This window comes from Vigna radiata, chromosome 5, assembly GCF_000741045.1.
Source record: "Vigna radiata var. radiata cultivar VC1973A chromosome 5, Vradiata_ver6, whole genome shotgun sequence".
NCBI lineage: Eukaryota > Viridiplantae > Streptophyta > Magnoliopsida > Fabales > Fabaceae > Vigna > Vigna radiata.
The window spans coordinates 2,607,655-2,630,789 of record NC_028355.1 but is presented as its reverse complement, the minus strand read 5'-3'; the positions used below and the strand labels follow the sequence as shown (position 1 = coordinate 2,630,789).

General features: G+C 31.1%; 1 protein-coding gene and 1 pseudogene across 2 annotated transcripts in view; both read right to left on the bottom strand.

Annotated features, from left to right (window-relative positions):
- The window catches only part of LOC106762711 (PHD finger protein ALFIN-LIKE 4), a 12,955-nt gene extending 9,590 nt beyond the window's left edge, over positions 1-3,365 (bottom strand). For both annotated transcript variants that reach the window (XM_014646750.2, XM_014646749.2), the window contains exons 1-2: positions 3,129-3,365; positions 3,004-3,036 (exon numbers count right to left, since the gene is read on the bottom strand). In XM_014646750.2, the coding sequence (XP_014502236.1) occupies positions 3,004-3,036; positions 3,129-3,225 (130 nt within the window). In that variant the 5' untranslated portion in view covers positions 3,226-3,365. The remainder of the gene's footprint in view (positions 1-3,003; positions 3,037-3,128) is intronic.
- A 5,873-nt stretch (positions 3,366-9,238) lies between these two features.
- On the bottom strand, positions 9,239-19,098 carry LOC106760066 (annotated as a pseudogene).
- Between the last annotated feature and the right edge of the window lie 4,037 nt (positions 19,099-23,135).

Here is a 23,135-nt window from a genome sequence, read left to right as displayed (position 1 = left end):
TAGAAATTTCAATTTAATAATTAAACAAACATTAGTGTTAATAGTATATGTCAGCAATTGTCTATACTAATTTCAAGCAGATACAAAGTTAGTTTATCTGCAATGTTTATTTCTGATAGCTACTCTATGAAAAGTTTAGGACTTAATAGAAATGGTAATGGACTTAGTAAACCAACCTCAGTATAATTAAATTACACTGTTTGATCCTATGTCGCATTAGGTCAGACTATGTAAAATTTACACTATATGGAGGTAATGTAGGTCATACCAAGTTCTAGGTGATTAACACCAATTCCTAGGACAATTTTAATATACTTGTTCATGTAATTATACCTCGGCTTTGAAATGGATTGCATTACTATAACGTGAATGAAAGTAAGAATGAATGGAATACTTAAGTGTTTCAAGAGAACAAAAATTCTTTTGTTGGAAGACTCACATCGAATAAAGATAAAATTAATTTAGAGAGTTTTATATATATATATATATGCAAATCTCATCTTACAAACCAATTTTATAAGGTTGAGTATACTTTTTAAAGTTCGCTTCTTAACACGGTATCAAAATCATAGATTATCCTAACCTCATCGTGAGGAAGGTGTTAAAGTCAATTTAAAATATACGTATGTGTGAAAATCTCACCTTACAAGCCAGTTTAGTGGAATTGAGTTATACTTAAAATCCACTTCTTAACATCTTCCAATGACTAGTTATCATTCCAAAATGATGATCCCAAATTAAAGTGTGAATTTTATTAAAAGACTTAAATAACTACAAACTCATAGATTTCAAGACCATAGACTAAAGTACATTATGCATGAACATTGATAAAGAAACAACTTTCATAACACTTTATGAATGATGATGGGAAGGATCATGCATGTAAAGTTTCGGTCATGTAATTATTATGATGGAAAAGCCCACAAAGGAAGAAGTACATGCAACGAGAGGAATGGCTCTGTATTGTGAAATCATTATGGTGAACCTTTATATTGTGTGTTTAAAGATCCCACAAATCTTGGAAAATTAATCCTATCAAGAGAATTATGTCATTAAAGAAGATATCCTCAAAGCAGAGAATAATTATAGTCAGTAGCCAAGAGATGATTGTAAGGTTTCTTTGACAAGTGTGGTGATAAAAGATCACAAAGCCAGCTTGAGAACCACGACAGTGGATACAATTCATTATTGGTAGGTGAGAGCCCACTCTAGTACCCAAGATAGTACACACTCTAGACAGTAGTCCAACTTAAATGAAGTGAGTTCATTGAGTTATGGGAGTTTTGGAAGTCTTAATAAGAGCAAGCCCGGGTTAAACTTAAATGAAGTCCACTGAGTTATGGGAGTTTTGGAAGTTTTAGTAAGAGCAAGCGCGATTCATGATAAGTTAAGAACACAAGAAAATTTGTAAACAACGTGACGAGATTGTGATAACTCCTAGAAACAATGATATGGTTTGTAAGCATGTGAAAAGGTCTTGTGCTTGTGACTTAAGAGTGGGAAACTCTCTCCATACATAACATTTTTCTAAGTCAGATGGTGTTCCCACAATCTCGCACACACACATGGTGGGCACATGAAGCTTTCATGGATTAAGATCATTTTGTGGGCCACCTTCGATTCCACAATGTGTCAATGTATGATCCCCATGCCCAACCTAGGACTTGTAATCTACACAATCTGCAACGCCATACTACCATACCAATGCACTAGTCGAGATAGCCGACCTATTAGATTCTTCTTCATCATCATCTACCGAACTCAACCTCTTTCGAAAGAATTCTAAAACTATACCTCCTACTCAACTTGCTTCAAAAACCACATTATTATTATCCACCCACCATCCCATAGTAGGGAAAAGCACTGGGAGAATGGCTCCAAAACCAGGAAACTTTGTGGACAACTTAGAAGAGGAGAAATAGTTGTAATCTTGAAGAAGAATCAAAATATATTAGCCGAGAAATCAGATGATGACACCAAGATTTGAGAAGGCTCTCGAGGTGGTCCAAGAGGAGTCTCACATATTCTTCCCATGGAGCTTGTTGAGATTCTGTCCTGCATGTATTTGCTTTTGATATATATAGGATTCAAAAATTTGTATATTTGGTCATCGCCTCTTAATTACTTCAATATTTGACTTATATAATACAAATCGATGTTTAGTATGAAGAATGAACTTTGGCCAAGCATAAAATGTACAATGTCATGTGGGAAATCTTGACGGGAGAGTATTTAGCTAAACTGAATGAATATTAAAACATCACAAAAAGTTATTAGAATATTATATGAATAATAGTGGAGTCCCGTTCTTATATGTTATAACTTCGCATTATTTTAAATGACAATTAGCTTCTTTACTTATTGTATTGATTTATCAGAATGGAACGTTTTATTTTAAGGAAAAAATATTGAAAACCATTATATGTTCTGGAACTTAGTTTCCCATAAGAGTATTTTTGTCACACAAAAAATACAAAAAACGAAAAAGGGCTGTATAAATAAAAAAAAAAAGAGGGTGTAAATAGAATATCCTCCCGGCCCCCCAAAAAAACTAATCCCAATCAATAAGAGCTCAGAACATAAAATGTAGTTAATACTAAAAGGTCAGAAGAAGAAAAATCATCCAATTCATTCAGCTTAATAACCGAAGAAAAATGTCTAACAAGTCCACACAGCAAAGCAGCAATGCACCGCACCCAACAAACAGCAAAGTTAACAAAAATCACCAAGCACTAAAATTGTGCTTCTTACACGGACATCTATTCAAGCAAAAAAGAGCCACTCGGATTGAACCAGCAACTCAATTTAACATTTAAGCAAAACACAAGATCAACAAGTTCACACAATCACTTCGTAAAAACAACAAAAAAAAAACAGCGGAAACCACTAAAATTTTTTTTAAAAAAGAAAAGAAAAAAGGTGAGCACAATTGGAGAGTGAAAGAACGCAGAAAGAAGCAAGAAGAGAAGGAGCGTAAGAGAGAAGAAAAGGCTAAACCCTAACCAGGATCGCACTGCTGATAAAACTCCTCCACATCTGCAAAGACAAACAAAGACACGGTCAAATAGAGTAACAAACTTCAGTGCTAAGAATCTGAAAACAGAAAAGAAAAAATTATAGAGAGAGACCAGTGGTAAGGGCTTTGATCATGCCAGCCCTGCGGCCCTTGAAGTCCCGGAAAACCTCTTCGACAGTGCGGGGGTTGTAGTGGCCGCCACTGTCCATTGTTCTTGCGTTGCAGAAGAGCAATGCAGGGAAGAAAATTTGAGAAGAAGAAAAATATAGAAAAAGTAAATAGGGATAATTTGAAAGGGTGATAAAGGAAGAAGAGGATTAGGATTTGCAGCGGCACAAATAAAAGAGAGGGAAATGAAATAAAGCCTGTAGGGTGCGGATTTTATATTACAAAATAAAAGTTAAATTAAAATATTGTATATATATTTTGGTTACTAAAAACAGAAATATTTCGTTTTTTTTATACCGAGGCATGATGAGATTTTTGCAAAAATAAAAAAAATAGAGTCTTAACTCCTGACAACAATTTTTTTGGTGACTTCTATTATATTTCTATTTTTTAGTGACAACACATTGTTCACCCTTTTTATATAATAATAAAAAGTAAAAAAAACTATTACTATTACTTTTATAAAATTAATTTAAATATTTTTTATAAATTATTTGTAAAAATATTTATTTATTTTGTAAGTAGTTTAATAGTTAAAAAATAATTAAATTTAGAAAAACAATTAAATGAATAAAACTGTTAAATTTAAAACGTTTATTCAAACCATAAAATTTATAAATAAAAAAAAAACACAGAATCGTCCTAATATACAGCTATAGATAAGAAATTTATCATTTTTATTTGATGCCATAAATTTCTACCTATCTGACTATCAATATATCAGTAAAGTATGAAATCTCGTTAAACTTATTATTTTAACACTCACAAATTATCAACATTCGACACAATTAGTACGTGCATAAGACATGTATTTATTAAAACAATATAATTTTAATTATTGTCTAAAAAAAATTAAAACATTTTATTTGATACAAAATCCATATATCCAAATAGCACATTATCCATCAATCATATCCATGTTCTCACATCAAGGCAAATAATAAGTATGAGTAATGGAAAAATCAATACTAAACTTACACTAACTCATGTATAACTAAATTTCAAATAATGAAAATTTAAGTAAAAAAGGGAAAAAAATATTATTTTTTACAAGTTTGTTATCGGATAGAGCAAGATACATTCATTATTGATAAGAAACTATTTAAAGTAACACCAAAAACAATTTGGTAAAGATTTAATCTAGAACGAATAATATCTAAAAATTCATGTGTTAAACTTATCGTAATACTGTAAAATGGTTCACTAATCAAAATTATACTATACTCCCAGTATTATTATTTTTCTTTTATGGGCTTTTGGTGCGTTCGGATATGCGAGTAGTTGCACGGTTGTCCATTATTTTTTTTCTTTTTCGCTCCCAGGTTCCTATTTGTTTGTCTAAAATTTATTTTTTAATATGAGCATCTAATTTTATATAATGTTGTAGTAGGTTATTCAATTTTTGTATGTTTGATATGTGATTAATTGGATGCGAAAATATATTGTTGTGTTTAATTAACTTTAATTTTCCATTTGAAGTTCAATACAAAAATTATTTACTATCTCTAAGGAATGTTAGTAAATGTACTTATTTGTTCCCCGCATGTTACACAATGTCTCCAGACAAAAGAATATAAGTTTTTGTCTTTGCCTTTGTTATATAGTTTGAAAATTAAATAATTATTTAAAATCTGACAAAGTCTATAACAATGGTTGCTATTGAAATTGGTGCCATAGACCCAAAATTATTATTTTTTTTAAATCTTTTATGTACTATCTTGGTGTTTTTTACAATTGAAGCAAAAGCTTCAACTTTTGGTTTTGAATCTTAACCGAGACCAAAAGTCTCCTTTTTTTTTTACCTCTCTTTAACATGTCTCGGTTCTAAAACTGTTGCCATAACACGAAAATATATTATTGTATTGAATTAGCCTTAGTTTTTCGTTTGAGATTTAATACATAAATTATTTACTATATTCAAGAGAGGTTGATAAACGTACTTATTTGTCCCCCTGCATGTTGCACAATGTTCAGAAAAGAGAATATAAGTTTTTATCTTTGCCTTTGTTTCCAAGAACCACTGCGATAGAGTCTGAAAATTAAATAATTATTTAAACTCTAACAAGGTATGGCAACGGTTGCTATTGGAATTGGTGTCATAGATTCAAAAGTATTTTCTTTTCTTTTTTAGTTTTTTTTCTTTTTACTATCTCAATTTTTTTACAACCGAAGCAAAAGCTTCAACTTTTGATTTTGGTTCTTTACCAAGGCCAAAAGTATTCCCTTTTTTACTTTGTCTCAATATGCTTCGGTTATGAAACCGTTGCTATAATGCGAAAATAATCATTATCGTATCTCTTCGTTATACTAGTGAACGTTATTAATATAGTAAATTATATCACCTTTTCAAATATGAGGACCTGATCAAAACAAAAAAAGATTATTGAACCAATTTGAAATTTTCATACAAAAATAGGGACTAAAAACATGATTAAACCTTTTTTATCTCCAACAAAAACCATAAATTTATAAATGTACTTGGGTACAATTACCCTTACATGATATTTACAACATGGATTGTGATAATATATCTCTTAATTACTTTTTCCTGCCAAACTTGTACAAAACTTGTACATTAGCTTAGAAATATACTTACCTAACCCAACATATTGCGGAAAAAAATTACAAAATATTAGCCAATCTAAGTCCTATAGACAATAGTGCACTAAGACATCAAAAGCACTGCATCAAACACACGAGGCAATATTTATCCAACACTTATTAGAGTATTGCTTCATTCTTCACAAGGTTTTTCACACCACAGTTCAACTCCCTTTCTGTAATCAACTTTAAAAATCATTTTGTACACCTTTACAGTGGGTATAAAACTTTGTTTTCCTTATTGGCAACTTCAAAACACCTACACAAAATTTGGATACAAACACAAGCATTTCCAGTATATTATATACTATTCCCTCTCTTTCTCTATTACAAGTTATTTTATCTCTCCTTTTCTTAGGTTACCCCTATGTTTCTGTTATACCTCTTCATACTACCTATGAAACATATCTAATGCACTCAATTAAGAATTGGAACTATTCTACGTATGAAAACTTCACAATAGAAATTTTGTGCTTCATCCATGTTCACACTCTTAATTTTCTCATAGAAAATTTTCTCTGCATCAACTTTTCCTTGCCTAAAAACAGCTTTGTTCCTATGACTCCAAATGTTCCATATGACAAAAATCCATAATCCTTTCCATAGATTGTTCCCTTTGTTGTTAAAAGGAAACCGAATATTTTTTTTGGAAATAAACATGTAGTTGATTATGGTGTGTAGTGCTTATACCTATCCATCTATTGCACACACCTTGTTGGCTATGTCATAGGTAAAAATATAAACCAGTTATAGTTTCCTCTACTAACCCACATAATGTGTAAAAGGTGTCTTGTAACGTTACAAACAAGTGTAATTATTATAGATTTGTAATTTCCTTAAATAGGAAAACTTTTATGTAAAATTATGAGAATTATAAGTTATAGTTTAAGGTCAATAGTGTCCGCAAGTTTATGTTTTTATGTGCTTCAAAATATAGAAAAAAGAAATCATTTACATATTAACATATTTTTTAGAGCCGTCAAAATGGGTCACAACCTGCGGGCCAACCCGGCCCGTCACGGGTTTGAGCCGGGTTGGGTTTGAAAAATACAACCCACTTATATGCGGGTCAGATTTCAATTCGGCTCATTTAGACCCGGCTCATGCGGGTTGAACCCGTGGTGAGCCGGGTTGGCCCACCAACCCATCTACCTAATTTTATTTTTTTAATTTATTATTTTATTTATGAAACCCTACAAAATAAAATACTCTCTTCACTCGCTGTGTATACCAAAAAAGTAACCTATGCTCTCACAAATCACTCTCATTGTACTTGCTCTCATTTGACGGTGCTCTCATTTACCTGCTCATTGAATTCAAGGAGCAGGTAAAACACCCTTCCTTTTTTTCTCTCTTTTCTCCACATTTTTGTTTTCTCACTTCTCTTTTTTTTTTTTTAAAAAACCCTATAATGACAAAAATAGGGGTTTGCGAATTTGTTTTTTGTTCTAGGAAATTTGAAGACATAAATGATTTTTTCATGTTCTGACATGCTTGTATAAGATTTTGTTTATTTTATTTAAACAATTTGAGTATACATTATTTGAACAAGCTCTTTTGATATCTTTGAATTTGGGAAATTATGTTACATATTAAACTATTAATTTATAGTGTACTTTTTATTATTATTTTGAATTGTTTTTAATATAATTTTTTGGGAGTGAAATTTGTTTAAATTTAAATTATAGAAAGATTGTACTTTTTTATTTAAAAAAAATGTAATTAAATGGGTTAGTGAGCCAACCCGTTTACCCACCAACCCGTGGTGGGTCGGACCGGGTTCAAATTTTTCTAACTCGCTAATAAATGAGTCGGGTTGGGTTGGCTCACTAAGTGACCAACCCGTAATGGGCCGGACCGGGTCAAGTCGGGTTATCCGTTTTGACATTTCTAATATTTTTCATCATATAACAAACAAGTGTAATTACTATAGATTTGTAATTTCCTTAAATAGGAAAACTTTTATGTAAAATTAATAGAATTATACGTTATAGTTTAAGGTTAATAGTGTCACCAAGTTTATGTTTTTATGTGCTTCAAAATATAGAAAAAAGAAATCATATACATGTTAACATATTTTTCATCATATAACAAACAAGTGTAATTACTATAGATTTGTAATTTCCTTAAATAGGAAAACTTTTATGTAAAATTATTAGAATTATACGTTATAGTTTAAGGTTAATAGTGTCAACAAGTTTATGTTTTTATGTGCTTCAAAATATAGAAAAAAAAAATCGTTTACATATTAACATATTTTTCATCAGATAACAAATAAGTGTAATTACTATAGATTTGTAACTTCTTTAAATAGGAAAACTTTTATGTAAAATTATGAGAATTATGCCTTATATTTTGAAGTCGATGGTATCCACAAGTTTATGTTTTTATGTGCTTCAAAAAATAGAATAAAGAAATCATTTACATATTAACATATTTTTCATCAGATAACAAACAAATGTTATTATAGATTTGTAACTTCTTTAAATAGGAAAACTTTTATGTAAAATTATGAGAATTATGCATTATAGTATGCAAACAAATGTTATCATAGATTTGTAACTTCTTTAAATAGGAAAACTTTCATGTAAAATTANATTATAGTATGCAAACAAATGTTATCATAGATTTGTAACTTCTTTAAATAGGAAAACTTTCATGTAAAATTATGAGAATTATGCATTATAGTATGAGGTCGATGGTGTCTGTAAATTTATGTTTTTATGTGCTTCAAAAAATAGAAAAAAAAATATTTACATATTAACATATTTTTCATCATATTTGTAGAAAACTTTTATGTAAAATTATGAGAATTATATGTTATAGTATACAATAATAAAATATGTCTGAATAATAAATTATAATTTAATGTTGGATTTTTAATAATTAAGTTGGATGAAAGTTGGTAAATGTTGACTAAACCTTCTTTTGTATATTTTTAGTATGTATTGACATGGTTTACTACATACGTTTTCTTTAATTTAATATAACGTATAATTGATTTTTGAAGTGTAATGTTGTGGATGTTGAATTAGAATAAGTATTATTAGAGTTTAATTTTGATTTTATTTTAGTGTGTGTATATATTTGTTCTTTTGTGAATTCCATTTATTCTTAAGATTTTTTAGAATTAAATTACTAGTTAAATGTAGTTTGTGAATTAATATAAATAATTCTTGATTTTAAGAATTTCCAAGCACATCCTTAAATTCATAAGCACAAATAATTAAACAATTTGTTCATTCATAAGAAAATTAATTTTAATAAATCTAATATCAAGTAACAAATATTTTCCTTAATAAATCTTCTTTGTTTACCTATTTTCTGACCAATACTAATATTCATCAGAAAATAAAGTATAAACTTGCAAGTTACTGAGAAAGTGATTTGAGTGAGAATCAGAATTAGAAAAATAACATTCAGTTTATATTTAGTTTATTTCCTGAAACAAAATTCAACATTAGGGATATTCATCCTTCAACAACTACATGCAGAAAAAAAGTTGCTCAAAAGGAGGAAAACATCAACTTACAAAAGCAAAATGCAACATTTATAAGACGACCTTCTTCAGAAAAAAAACATTCAGAAGATGTGAAAGTATGAAAAGAAATTGTTCAAAAGAACCAAAAGCATCAACTTGAACCTCTCTCGGGTCATACAGAGTTATTAGCCGACCCTCCATTCTTTTCAACTCGGTAGATTAGCTCGCTACCCGCAGGAGCAACATCAATGTAAACTATTGAGTTCTCAACAATTTCTTCCTTCAAAAGCATTTTAGCAATAACCGCCCCAACCTTTCTCTCAAGCCACCTCTTAATTAGTCTGGCACCATAAACCTGAAACATAACACAAACCTTATTAAGTACTTACAACCTCTGTTGTGCAGTAAACAATGTTTACAATATCATCATGATAATGATACCAACCGGATCATAGCTCTCACTAAGGCTATAGTCAAGAGCTGCATCAGTCATTGTCATTGTAATTCCCCTCTCAGCAAGACGAGAAGCAATGTCCTTCATCTGTAACCTTGCAACCTTTCTTAGCTGCTCGTGCGAAAGAAGATCAAATACAACAATTTCATCAAGCCGGTTCAACAGTTCTGGCTTAAAATATCTTTTTACCTGTTGAAAATATATTCAGAAGTTACGAGTCACAACAAAGAAAACACACACAAAACAAAACTCAGTCATTTGTAAAAAAAATTGTGCCAAGAAATATGCCTCTTGCATTACTTTATCACGAGCTTGCATTGAAGAATTTCCTGTAAGGAGGTGTTCAGCCCCAAGGTTAGAGGTCATGAGATGACTGTGTTTCTAAAGTCCACAGTGCAGCCTTGGCTATCAGTTAACCTTCCATCATCCAAGACTTGAAGAAGAGTGTTAAACACAGATACGTGTGCCTTTTCTACTTTGTCAAACAATACCACACAGTAAGGTCTTCGCCTTACTGGTTCAGTTAGCTGACCACCTTCTTCGTGTCCAGCATATCTGAAAGATTAAAATGTGGGTTAGTCATCCGTACTTCATACCCAAAAATCACAGTAAATTGAAAAAGGAAAACACTCAATCCACTTACCCAGGTGGTGCACCGATTAAGCGTGAAACCGAATGTTGCTCAATGTATTCTGACATATCAAGTCTAACCAACTGATTTTCATTATCAAAAAGTTGCTCAGCGAGAGCCTTTGCAAGCTCCGTTTTGCCAACACCAGTTGGACCCAAGAACAGGAAGGAGCCCGTTGGTTGTTCAGGTCTCCCAACCCCGACTCTTGATATTATCATAGCCTGTGCTACAGAATGAACGGCTTGGTCTTGCCCTACAACTCTCTGGTGCAATCTGTCAGCAAGACCAATCAACCTTTCATTATCCTCTTGCATGAGTCTTGCCACTGGTATGCCAGTCCAGTGGCTAATGACCTCAGCAACTTGTTCAGGTCCAACTGTTTCTGTATTTTCGTCAGGGTTCCCTTCAAGTTCTTGAATTGCAGATTCCAGGTCCTGAATTGTGCCATGCCACAAATCCGCAGCCGTGTCAAGATAATAAGGCTTCTCATCCTTTAGAGCAGTAAAGTTCACCTCAAGCTCATCTCTTGCTTGCTTTAGTCTTCGAATCTTATCTATCCTCTCCTTCTTGTTTCTATCCTTCATCATCATCAAAGATTCAAGTTTATCTCTCACGTCATCAAGCTCTTTCCGCACCTGAACATAAAAATAAAATTACAACAGTTATAAAACATAATCCAAATTTCAAGGACAACCAACTAGCACGGTAAGATAATCAACACTTACTTTTACTAAACGAGCTTTATTGGCATTGTCTTTCTCTTTTCCCAGAGCATGAAGTTCCACTTCTAACTGCATTTTCTTCTCTCCAAGGTTGTGAATTTCCTTTGTCTGACTATCAACTAGGATTCTCACATTCGCACAAGTCTCATCCACTAAATCAATTGCCCTGTCTGGAAGATGACGACCTACACAGTCGAAATTATTCATTTAAATGACTTATTTAAACATATAACGTCTAAAGCCAAACAATACGAAGACTAAACTTTTCACGAGGACTAAAACTTACAATTCCAATCAAAACTAATATACTGCATTGCCAATTAAAGAATACACTAAAACAGAGCAGCATATACCAGTGATGCAGTGGCGACTGGACAATTGAGCCGCAACAACCAAAGCACGATCAAGAATCCTTACACCATGGCCACCTTCTAATCTTTCTTTCAAACCACGAAGTATATTTACAGTATCAACAACACTTGGTTCTGTCACGTACACTTGCTGAAACCTTTTTTCAAAGGTTGCATCCTTCTCTACATACTTCCTATACTCCTTAGGCGTAGTGACACCAATGCACCTCAACTGACCACGTGCAAGCATAGACTTAAAAAAATTAGTAGCATCCATGGAACTCTCAGCACCAAGAACCAAATGAATCTCATCAATAAACAAAATAACTTTCCCCTCAGCCTCTTCCACCTCTTTCAAAACTGCCTTCAAGCGCCTATAAACTCCCATCTATACTTCGTGCCCGCAACCAGCGCATCCATGTCCAATGCAATGAGTCTAACATCAGCAACATTCCTAAGGATCCTCTGAGCCAACCCTTCAACCACAACAGTTTTTCCCACACCCAGTTCACCAATCAAAACCGGGTTGTTTTTGGTACTTCTAGATAAAATTCTCACAATCATTTGTATTTCCTTATTCCTTCCAATAATGGGGTTGCGCTTCCGTGCTTGTTCCACAATGTCTCTTCCATAGGTATTCAAAGCCTTGAAATATATACAATGTGAGTTATATGAACTTGTTAAATGCTTGATCTGTCATGTTCCTTGTTTAACAAATCTTTTATATCAAACTAGTACAACTCAAATTTGAAAGTTAACTAAATCATTATTTCTTTTCAAGAATTATCATCCTTCCGATATGAAATATCAAATTATTTAAATCATACAAAATATACTAAATTAAATTCAATTGTGTTTATTCAATCCAAAAAAACTAAACCTTAAATCTCATTTATTAACTCTTCTATAAATTATTTGAGTTAAATTTAATACCTGAAAGGTTGGGTCACCTCTGGCCCTTTCCACTTTCCTTCCTTCCTTGCCGCGAAGCTTCTCTATTTCTGATTTCATTTTCGGTGCCGCCACACAGGCTTCCCTGAACAACTCAATGATCTGAGAATCTTCGAAAAGGAGGAGATTCTCGTCCGGATGAGGAGATTGCGAAAGCTATTGGTGGCTGAACACTCTGTCTGCCGCGCGCCGATTCCTCTCTGGCCGCGTTGCATAGGGAGAACATTCCCTCCTTGTCGGAGAGTAGAGAGGACGCCAGATGGAGAGGAGTGAACTGCGCGTGATTAGTCTTGTGCCTAAACTTCTCGGGTCCTAAAAATTGAGAGAATAAAAGCGGAAGAACGAACGAAGAGAATTTGAATCAAGTTTGATTTGTTGGAATGAAGAGACAAAATTTAAGAATGAAGGAACAGAGAATTTGTATCCATTTGAGTTTTGATGTAGTGATCGTTGTGTGAAGTGAGAGAGAAAGGAAGCGTGGTTAGTATATTTGACGGTTCTTTACTTTATTATTTTTCTAAATATGATTTTCAAGAAAATTATTTATGATAATTACATTATTAGTAACTCATGCAAGCATTTGTTTAAATAAATGATAGCAAATTCATGAAAAGGTGTTAATGAAAATTTTGAATAATTACATTATTATTTAGCTTGTATTTATGATTTAAACACTCACTTGATACTTTTCAAAAATCTTAATTAAATCATCAAATTAGTTTTTTTCTCTTTTAAGAAAAATTTAAAAAAAATTATCACATATCAAATAAAAATTTGTCACTTAAGACAACAATACCATGTATTAAGATTGAAAAAAATATCATATAAGTTGTTTTCTAGTCTCTAGAAGTTGGTATTTGAATATATACATATGGAAAACCAATTGTTTCCTAATCTCCTTACAGAGTATATATTTTCTTGAAGGCATATTTTATAAAGGAAAACGATATTTTAATAATTTTTATTTCATAATTTTTGTTAGGTTTAATCTTTTTAATAATTCTTAATTGAGTTGGATTTTTTAAATAGGTCTTTTTTTAATTGGAGTTTTAAATGTGAAAAATTGGTGTAATTAGATTTCTGTTGTTAAATTAGATTATCGAAGTTAAAATCAAGATGGTTTCATTAAATTACGTGTGTCGCACCCGGAATTAGGACGACCAACCGAAAACAAACAAGTTTAAGAAAAAGATTTTGGAAGTCGCCACCATAATTTATGGGAAAATTATGGAAACCTGTAAAAAACTAGATTTTAGGTCAGGAATCGGTTACGTGTAAGGAAGATATTAGCACCCTACTTTGCGTGCCCAAAAAGCATAGTACCTTTAATTAAATGTACACATGTTTTTTTTCAAAATATTTAATTTTTCCTAAAAATAACTATATAAAGAAACTATTAACAAAAAATATTTTTTTTGTTTTATGAGTTGGATAACGAAAAACCTTCTCATACACATATCCATTTATAATGGAATATCAGGAATCGCATAGTTCTTTATCTAAAATCGTTTGTAAATTTGTTTGAAAATTATTATGAATTATTTTATATTTTTGAAAAGTGAACTCCGATAAGGATTGACCTTATACTCCTCCTTATCTTCATTCATGATGTAAAATCAGAGATCACATAGTTCTGGTAAAAAAAATGTTTGTTTAACAATGTTGTCATTTTTTGGTTTTAAAGATTTGTATTTTTTTTAAATTTAAGAATGGTGAAAAAAAAAGAAACCGACCATAGGCTAAGTACTTATGCCCTTTATTTAATGATTTTTTTTTATAAGAAAATACGTAAATAATCCCTTTATAAAAAATTTCAAAGTACAAGCATAACAAATAAAGAAGGGGTAGAGGTGACATACCTTTTTTGCTTAATAATTCCTATTTCTTACTTGGTTGTTGTCGGTTGACAGAACACTTTTAGGTGAGAAATATTTTCCTTTCTTCTCTCTTCCTCTCTTTATATCTCTATTATTTTTATTTTTCTTGTGAATTAATTGGTAATGAACAAAATAAGAAAAGATATGATCTTGATTACAAGAAAAACAAATCAAATAATATTCAAGCCATTAATTATAATTATTGTCAAAAACTTTGTCGATTTTTAAAATCATGTGTTTTCTTTTCTAAAAAAGAAATTGAGGCAACAAATTATATTATAATATCAATATATTATTTTTAATTATTACTTATAATTATTGGCATCATTTTAAACATTCCTGTAACTAGAAACTAATATTTGAAAAGTATTTTCTAGTAACTGTCATGTATTAGAGTTTGAAAATTATGTAAACATTTGTTAAGAAAATTTATTTTATTATTTTCTTTTTTTTTTCTTTATGTTTTTATGTGCTTCAAAAGAAAAGAAATCATTTACATATTAACATATTTTTCATCAGATAACAAACAAGTTTGATTACTATATATTTATAATTTCCTTAAATAGGAAAACTTTTATGTAAAGTAAAATTATGAGAATTATAAGTTATAATTTAAGTATGTTTTTATGTGCTTCAAAATATAGAAAAAAGAAATCATTTACATATTAATATATTTTTTATCCGATAACAAACAAGTGTAATTACTATAGATTTGTAACTTCTATAAATAGGAAAACTTTTATGTAAAATTATGAGAATTATGCCTTATATTTTGAAGTTGATGGTACCCATAAGTTTATATTTTTATGTGCTTCAAAAAATAGAAAAAAGAAATCATTTGCATATTAACATATTTTTCATCAGATAACAAACAAGTATAATTATTATAGATTTGTAACTTCTTTAAATAGGAAAACTTTTATTAAAATTATGAGAATTATGTTAGTATGAGGTCAATGGAGCTGCAAGTTTATATTTTTATGTGTTTCAAAAGAGACAACCAAGCTGCAAACAAAGTAAGAAAGAAAACAACAAGGGAGGCATAGCTATTAAAATCAACACATGTTAGGGGATTAGTCTCACTTGTTGAAAGAAAAACACAGAAATATAAAATCCAGTTCTTCAAATTTTTCATTATCCCAAAGTAATAAATAGAAGTAAACCAAAATCTTAAATCACTTCACTCCATATGAGATTGACTAAAAGTCTGTCAAATATTTAAATGAAGAGCGAAACTAAGTAACCAAGTGCACATAATAAAATAAAACAGAATCGGGAACTTCTACACAAACTCATACATACTTCAAAAAAGAATATGGAAGTGACAAAAAGACAAAACAAGGTTGTTATTTAAATTCAGATCCTATCTAGAGTTGGAAAACAAAGCACATAAAAAGTAAAACGTAAATACTATCTTTTTATATAAATTTATATAAAAACAACTATACATTGTCATAAGCGATATCTTCATTCTTGGTGGCAGAAGTATAAAATATTTGACACCTAGAAATTTCAATTTAATAATTAAACAAACATTAGTGTTAATAGTATATGTCAGCAATTGTCTATACTAATTTCAAGCAGATACAAAGTTAGTTTATCTGCAATGTTTATTTCTGATAGCTACTCTATGAAAAGTTTAGGACTTAATAGAAATGGTAATGGACTTAGTAAACCAACCTCAGTATAATTAAATTACACTGTTTGATCCTATGTCGCATTAGGTCAGACTATGTAAAATTTACACTATATGGAGGTAATGTAGGTCATACCAAGTTCTAGGTGATTAACACCAATTCCTAGGACAATTTTAATATACTTGTTCATGTAATTATACCTCGGCTTTGAAATGGATTGCATTACTATAACGTGAATGAAAGTAAGAATGAATGGAATACTTAAGTGTTTCAAGAGAACAAAAATTCTTTTGTTGGAAGACTCACATCGAATAAAGATAAAATTAATTTAGAGAGTTTTATATATATATATATATGCAAATCTCATCTTACAAACCAATTTTATAAGGTTGAGTATACTTTTTAAAGTTCGCTTCTTAACACGGTATCAAAATCATAGATTATCCTAACCTCATCGTGAGGAAGGTGTTAAAGTCAATTTAAAATATACGTATGTGTGAAAATCTCACCTTACAAGCCAGTTTAGTGGAATTGAGTTATACTTAAAATCCACTTCTTAACATCTTCCAATGACTAGTTATCATTCCAAAATGATGATCCCAAATTAAAGTGTGAATTTTATTAAAAGACTTAAATAACTACAAACTCATAGATTTCAAGACCATAGACTAAAGTACATTATGCATGAACATTGATAAAGAAACAACTTTCATAACACTTTATGAATGATGATGGGAAGGATCATGCATGTAAAGTTTCGGTCATGTAATTATTATGATGGAAAAGCCCACAAAGGAAGAAGTACATGCAACGAGAGGAATGGCTCTGTATTGTGAAATCATTATGGTGAACCTTTATATTGTGTGTTTAAAGATCCCACAAATCTTGGAAAATTAATCCTATCAAGAGAATTATGTCATTAAAGAAGATATCCTCAAAGCAGAGAATAATTATAGTCAGTAGCCAAGAGATGATTGTAAGGTTTCTTTGACAAGTGTGGTGATAAAAGATCACAAAGCCAGCTTGAGAACCACGACAGTGGATACAATTCATTATTGGTAGGTGAGAGCCCACTCTAGTACCCAAGATAGTACACACTCTAGACAGTAGTCCAACTTAAATGAAGTGAGTTCATTGAGTTATGGGAGTTTTGGAAGTCTTAATAAGAGCAAGCCCGGGTTAAACTTAAATGAAGTCCACTGAGTTATGGGAGTTTTGGAAGTTTTAGTAAGAGCAAGCGCGATTCATGATAAGTTAAGAACACAAGAAAATTTGTAAACAACGTGACGAGATTGTGATAACTCCTAGAAACAATGATATGGTTTGTAAGCATGTGAAAAGGTCTTGTGCTTGTGACTTAAGAGTGGGAAACTCTCTCCATACATAACATTTTTCTAAGTCAGATGGTGTTCCCACAATCTCGCACACACACATGGTGGGCACATGAAGCTTTCATGGATTAAGATCATTTTGTGGGCCACCTTCGATTCCACAATGTGTCAATGTATGATCCCCATGCCCAACCTAGGACTTGTAATCTACACAATCTGCAACGCCATACTACCATACCAATGCACTAGTCGAGATAGCCGACCTATTAGATTCTTCTTCATCATCATCTACCGAACTCAACCTCTTTCGAAAGAATTCTAAAACTATACCTCCTACTCAACTTGCTTCAAAAACCACATTATTATTATCCACCCACCATCCCATAGTAGGGAAAAGCACTGGGAGAATGGCTCCAAAACCAGGAAACTTTGTGGACAACTTAGAAGAGGAGAAATAGTTGTAATCTTGAAGAAGAATCAAAATATATTAGCCGAGAAATCAGATGATGACACCAAGATTTGAGAAGGCTCTCGAGGTGGTCCAAGAGGAGTCTCACATATTCTTCCCATGGAGCTTGTTGAGATTCTGTCCTGCATGTATTTGCTTTTGATATATATAGGATTCAAAAATTTGTATATTTGGTCATCGCCTCTTAATTACTTCAATATTTGACTTATATAATACAAATCGATGTTTAGTATGAAGAATGAACTTTGGCCAAGCATAAAATGTACAATGTCATGTGGGAAATCTTGACGGGAGAGTATTTAGCTAAACTGAATGAATATTAAAACATCACAAAAAGTTATTAGAATATTATATGAATAATAGTGGAGTCCCGTTCTTATATGTTATAACTTCGCATTATTTTAAATGACAATTAGCTTCTTTACTTATTGTATTGATTTATCAGAATGGAACGTTTTATTTTAAGGAAAAAATATTGAAAACCATTATATGTTCTGGAACTTAGTTTCCCATAAGAGTATTTTTGTCACACAAAAAATACAAAAAACGAAAAAGGGCTGTATAAATAAAAAAAAAAAGAGGGTGTAAATAGAATATCCTCCCGGCCCCCCAAAAAAACTAATCCCAATCAATAAGAGCTCAGAACATAAAATGTAGTTAATACTAAAAGGTCAGAAGAAGAAAAATCATCCAATTCATTCAGCTTAATAACCGAAGAAAAATGTCTAACAAGTCCACACAGCAAAGCAGCAATGCACCGCACCCAACAAACAGCAAAGTTAACAAAAATCACCAAGCACTAAAATTGTGCTTCTTACACGGACATCTATTCAAGCAAAAAAGAGCCACTCGGATTGAACCAGCAACTCAATTTAACATTTAAGCAAAACACAAGATCAACAAGTTCACACAATCACTTCGTAAAAACAACAAAAAAAAAACAGCGGAAACCACTAAAATTTTTTTTAAAAAAGAAAAGAAAAAAGGTGAGCACAATTGGAGAGTGAAAGAACGCAGAAAGAAGCAAGAAGAGAAGGAGCGTAAGAGAGAAGAAAAGGCTAAACCCTAACCAGGATCGCACTGCTGATAAAACTCCTCCACATCTGCAAAGACAAACAAAGACACGGTCAAATAGAGTAACAAACTTCAGTGCTAAGAATCTGAAAACAGAAAAGAAAAAATTATAGAGAGAGACCAGTGGTAAGGGCTTTGATCATGCCAGCCCTGCGGCCCTTGAAGTCCCGGAAAACCTCTTCGACAGTGCGGGGGTTGTAGTGGCCGCCACTGTCCATTGTTCTTGCGTTGCAGAAGAGCAATGCAGGGAAGAAAATTTGAGAAGAAGAAAAATATAGAAAAAGTAAATAGGGATAATTTGAAAAGGTGATAAAGGAAGAAGAGGATTAGGATTTGCAGCGGCACAAATAAAAGAGAGGGAAAATGAAATAAAGCGCGTATATAGGGTGCGGATTTTATATTACAAAATAAAAGTTAAATTAAAATATTGTATATATATTTTGGTTACTAAAAACAGAAATATTTCGTTTTTTTATACGGAGGCATGATGAGATTTTTGCAAAAATAAAAAAAATAGAGTCTAAACTCCTGACAACATCTTTTTTTCACGACTTCTATTATATTTTTATTTTTTAAATATGTTTTTTTAGTGGACTTTGGATTTCGTTTTTTTTTTTAATTTTAGATTAATTTATTCTCTTATTTTATAATTATGTAAATTTAGTATTTTTAATAAAAATTTATTAAACTTATTTAAAATTTTAAATATATTTTATAATTAATATTAAAAAACTATGTTTCGAGTATATAAACAATTTAAATGTTATTATAACCTTTATTTAAAAATTAAATAAATTTAAAATGGTTTGTATAAAATGTATATTTATAAAGTTAAAAACTAAATTAAATTAAAATTTATACAAAAAAAACTAATTTTAATTTTTACTTAAAATTTAAAGATAAATATATATTTAACTCTTTTTTTAAATTTTAACAAAGTGGTTGCAGAAAAAAAAAATATTTCTTTTCTATGAAAAATGTGCTAAAGCCCTCACTTATTAACACATACTTTGTTATAAATATGAGTTAACAATCTATTATTACACGGTAACTTTGTATGTATTTTATTAATTACACATTGTTTACTTTTTTTTATAATAATAAAAAAAACTATTACTATTACTTTTATAAAATTAATTTAAATATTTCTTATAAATTATTTGTAAACTTTATTTATTTATTTTGTAAGTAGTTTTATAGTTTAAAAAATAATTAAATTTAGAAAAACTATTAAATCAATAAAACTGTTAAATTTAAAACAGCAATTGATAAAATAATCATTTAATTTTAAAAAAACCTTTATTTAAACGATAAAATTTATAAAATAAAGACACAAAAAGATAATCATCCTAATATATAGTGATAGATAAGAAATGTATCATTTTTATTTGATGTTATAAATTTCTACCTATCTGACTATCAATATATCAGTAAAGTATCAGTAAAGTATGAAATCTAGTTAAACTTATTATTTTAACACTCACACAAATTATCTTTCGACACAATTAGTACATGCATAAGACATGAATTTATTAAAACAATATAGTTTTAGTTATATTTTACCAAAAAAAAACATTTTATTTTGATACAAAATCCATATATCCAAATAGCACATTATCCATCAATCATATCCATGTTCTCAAATCAGGGCAAATAATAAGTATGAGTAATGGAAAAATCAATACTAAACTTACACTAACCAATCATGTATAACTAAATTTAAAATAATGAAAATTAAGTATAAAAAGGAAAAAAAAAATACTTGAGTTACATATTTGTTATGGATAGAACAAGATACATTTATTATTTGGTAAGAAACTATTTATTTAGAATGATAAATCGGTAAAAATTTAATCTAGAATGAACTATATCTATAAAATTTTATGTGAGTTAAACTTATGATAATACTGTAAAATGGTTCACTAATCAAAATTATATTATACTAATTTACCACAAGTTTTGGTTATTTATTTATTTATCTAAGTTAACGCAAAGTCATATTTCATCTATTATATCATGTAGTGTATTGTCCTTTTATGCATTTATTTATATTTTTTGTATGTGTTTTGTCCTATAGACCACACTTGTTTCTATATGCATACGACACTCTGCATGCTTCATATAGTTTTATAATCAAACTTCATTTAATGTTTTAAATAACCTTTCACATGCTTTGTTAAACTTTATCTTTGTATAGTTCGAATAATGCCCTTAATCTTAAAAGGTTTTATACGTGTTTCATTATTGATAAAATGTTGCACATAACAAAACATTATAAGTATCATTTACTAAATATCTTGCATGTTTTATATAAGCTAGTGCTAGAAAACCTCACACGGTGTGCTTGCATACAACTTTGACAGTTCATGTATTCTCATCAATTAGTGCATGTTTATATATATATATATATATATATATATATATATATATATATATATATATATATATATATATATATAATTGTAATGTAGATTTTTCTATAAATAACAAAATAAAAAAGTTAACTTAGGTAAAAATTGAAAAAGAGTCAAGTTGAATAAAATGTCAAGTGGAAGTTCAGGTAAATTTGGTTAAAATTGACATAATTAAAATTTAGTCAAGTCAATTCCAAATAAAATTAATGGAATTAGGTCAGGAAGATCACAAACAAAACTCAATCAAATCGATTCCATCGAAATTCGATTTAGCCAACCTCAATAAAAAATCGAACAAATTCGATTGGAATTATCACAATCAAAACTTGCTTAATTCAGTCTTAACCGAAAATCAATCCAATATGACTGCGTAGGCCTTGGTCGAAAATCAAACAAATTTGGCTAGGAGCATTGCTACCTCCACCATCCAAGGGCTCCCTGCACCTCCTCTAAATATTTTTAATTATTAAACTACCATTTTTCCTTTAACCCTTTTTACTTTTTTCTTTTATGAAACAGATGCGCAACCCCACACTCCCTCACTTTCTCTCTTTCTCCCCTCTCCAGATCCATTTTTCCCAACCCGTTTTTCACAACATTTGTTTTCACTTATAATTTTTTCTTCTCCATTTTCTCTCGACGTCGCAACATGTTCATCTTACACACCCACCGCTTCTGGAAACTCATCCATCTATAAATAACCTAAGTAACATGTTCCATAAACAACCAAGAACACAAACAAATAAAATAAAAAGACAGTTTTCTATTTGTTTTCTTTAAGATTGTGATGACTATGAGCGAGGAGTTTAGGCTAGTGTCGCCGGCCTTCAGCAACGAAGGGAAACTACCCCCGGAACTACATATAGGAGAGGCAGGGGGCAAAGAAGAACATATCCCCACCGTTGGAGTGGTACAACCTGCCACCAAGAACGCAAACCCTGGCGCCGGTGGTGGAGGACATTGACACGCTTGACCTCAGCGACCCATTGTGTCGTGGATTCACTAGGTAGTGGCAAACATTCCGGCGACAGCGAAGGTGCTGCCGAAAGGGTTCCTCGGGAAGGAGATGGTAGGGAGTACGCGGGGATCAAAGAAGGTAACAATGACTTGAAGGTCACAGAACCCAATTTAAGCTTTACGCTTTAGATACAGAGCTTCACCTTGGGAACAAGGTATTATCATGTTCTTAGAAATTCTAGAAAAAATTAAACACTTTTGTTTCAGATGTAGGTCCCGAAATAAAACTCGAATTGATTATCCCAATAGACTACTCCGAACGATCTCTCTTCACGCCTGAACGGATGTGACCTGCACGTTAGCACTCCGACACTCAAGTTAGCAAGGTCACAGTAATATTCAAGGTGAAAGTAATTAGATCAAAAGTAGTTTACCTGGCCAACCCTTTCTATATTTATAGGCTACAGACGTAACTCTGAACTGCGAATTATCCGCAATCATCAACCCACAATCTTGGATATTTCGCCCACTAAGTGTAACTGCCATGCATGCATCCGAGATTATCGCCCCCAAGATCTGCCTACTATTCCACGTTAGATTTCTTCCCCTCTTTCATGGCCGACGATCTCAGCTTTCCACCCAATCAGTCCTCTTCCTTCGCCGATCGACACACTTGACCCACCGATCTTCCTCCCTATCCAACTGATCCTCATACACTACATATTTCCTTCTCTTTCATGGCTGACGATCTCAGCTTCTCAGCTTTCCACCCGATCAGTCCTCTTCCTTCACTGATCGACACACCTGACCCACCGATCTTCCCCCCTATCCTCATACACTACAACTTTTATAATGTAATTTACCTAAAGAAAGGTATTTATCTTATTCTATCGAGGAAACATTTGGAGTCAGAATAAAAAGAATAAAAAATTAAAAGGTTAAAGTAAAAAAGATAGTTTGACAATTAAAAAAATCTGGGGAGGTCTAGGGAGCACTTGGGTG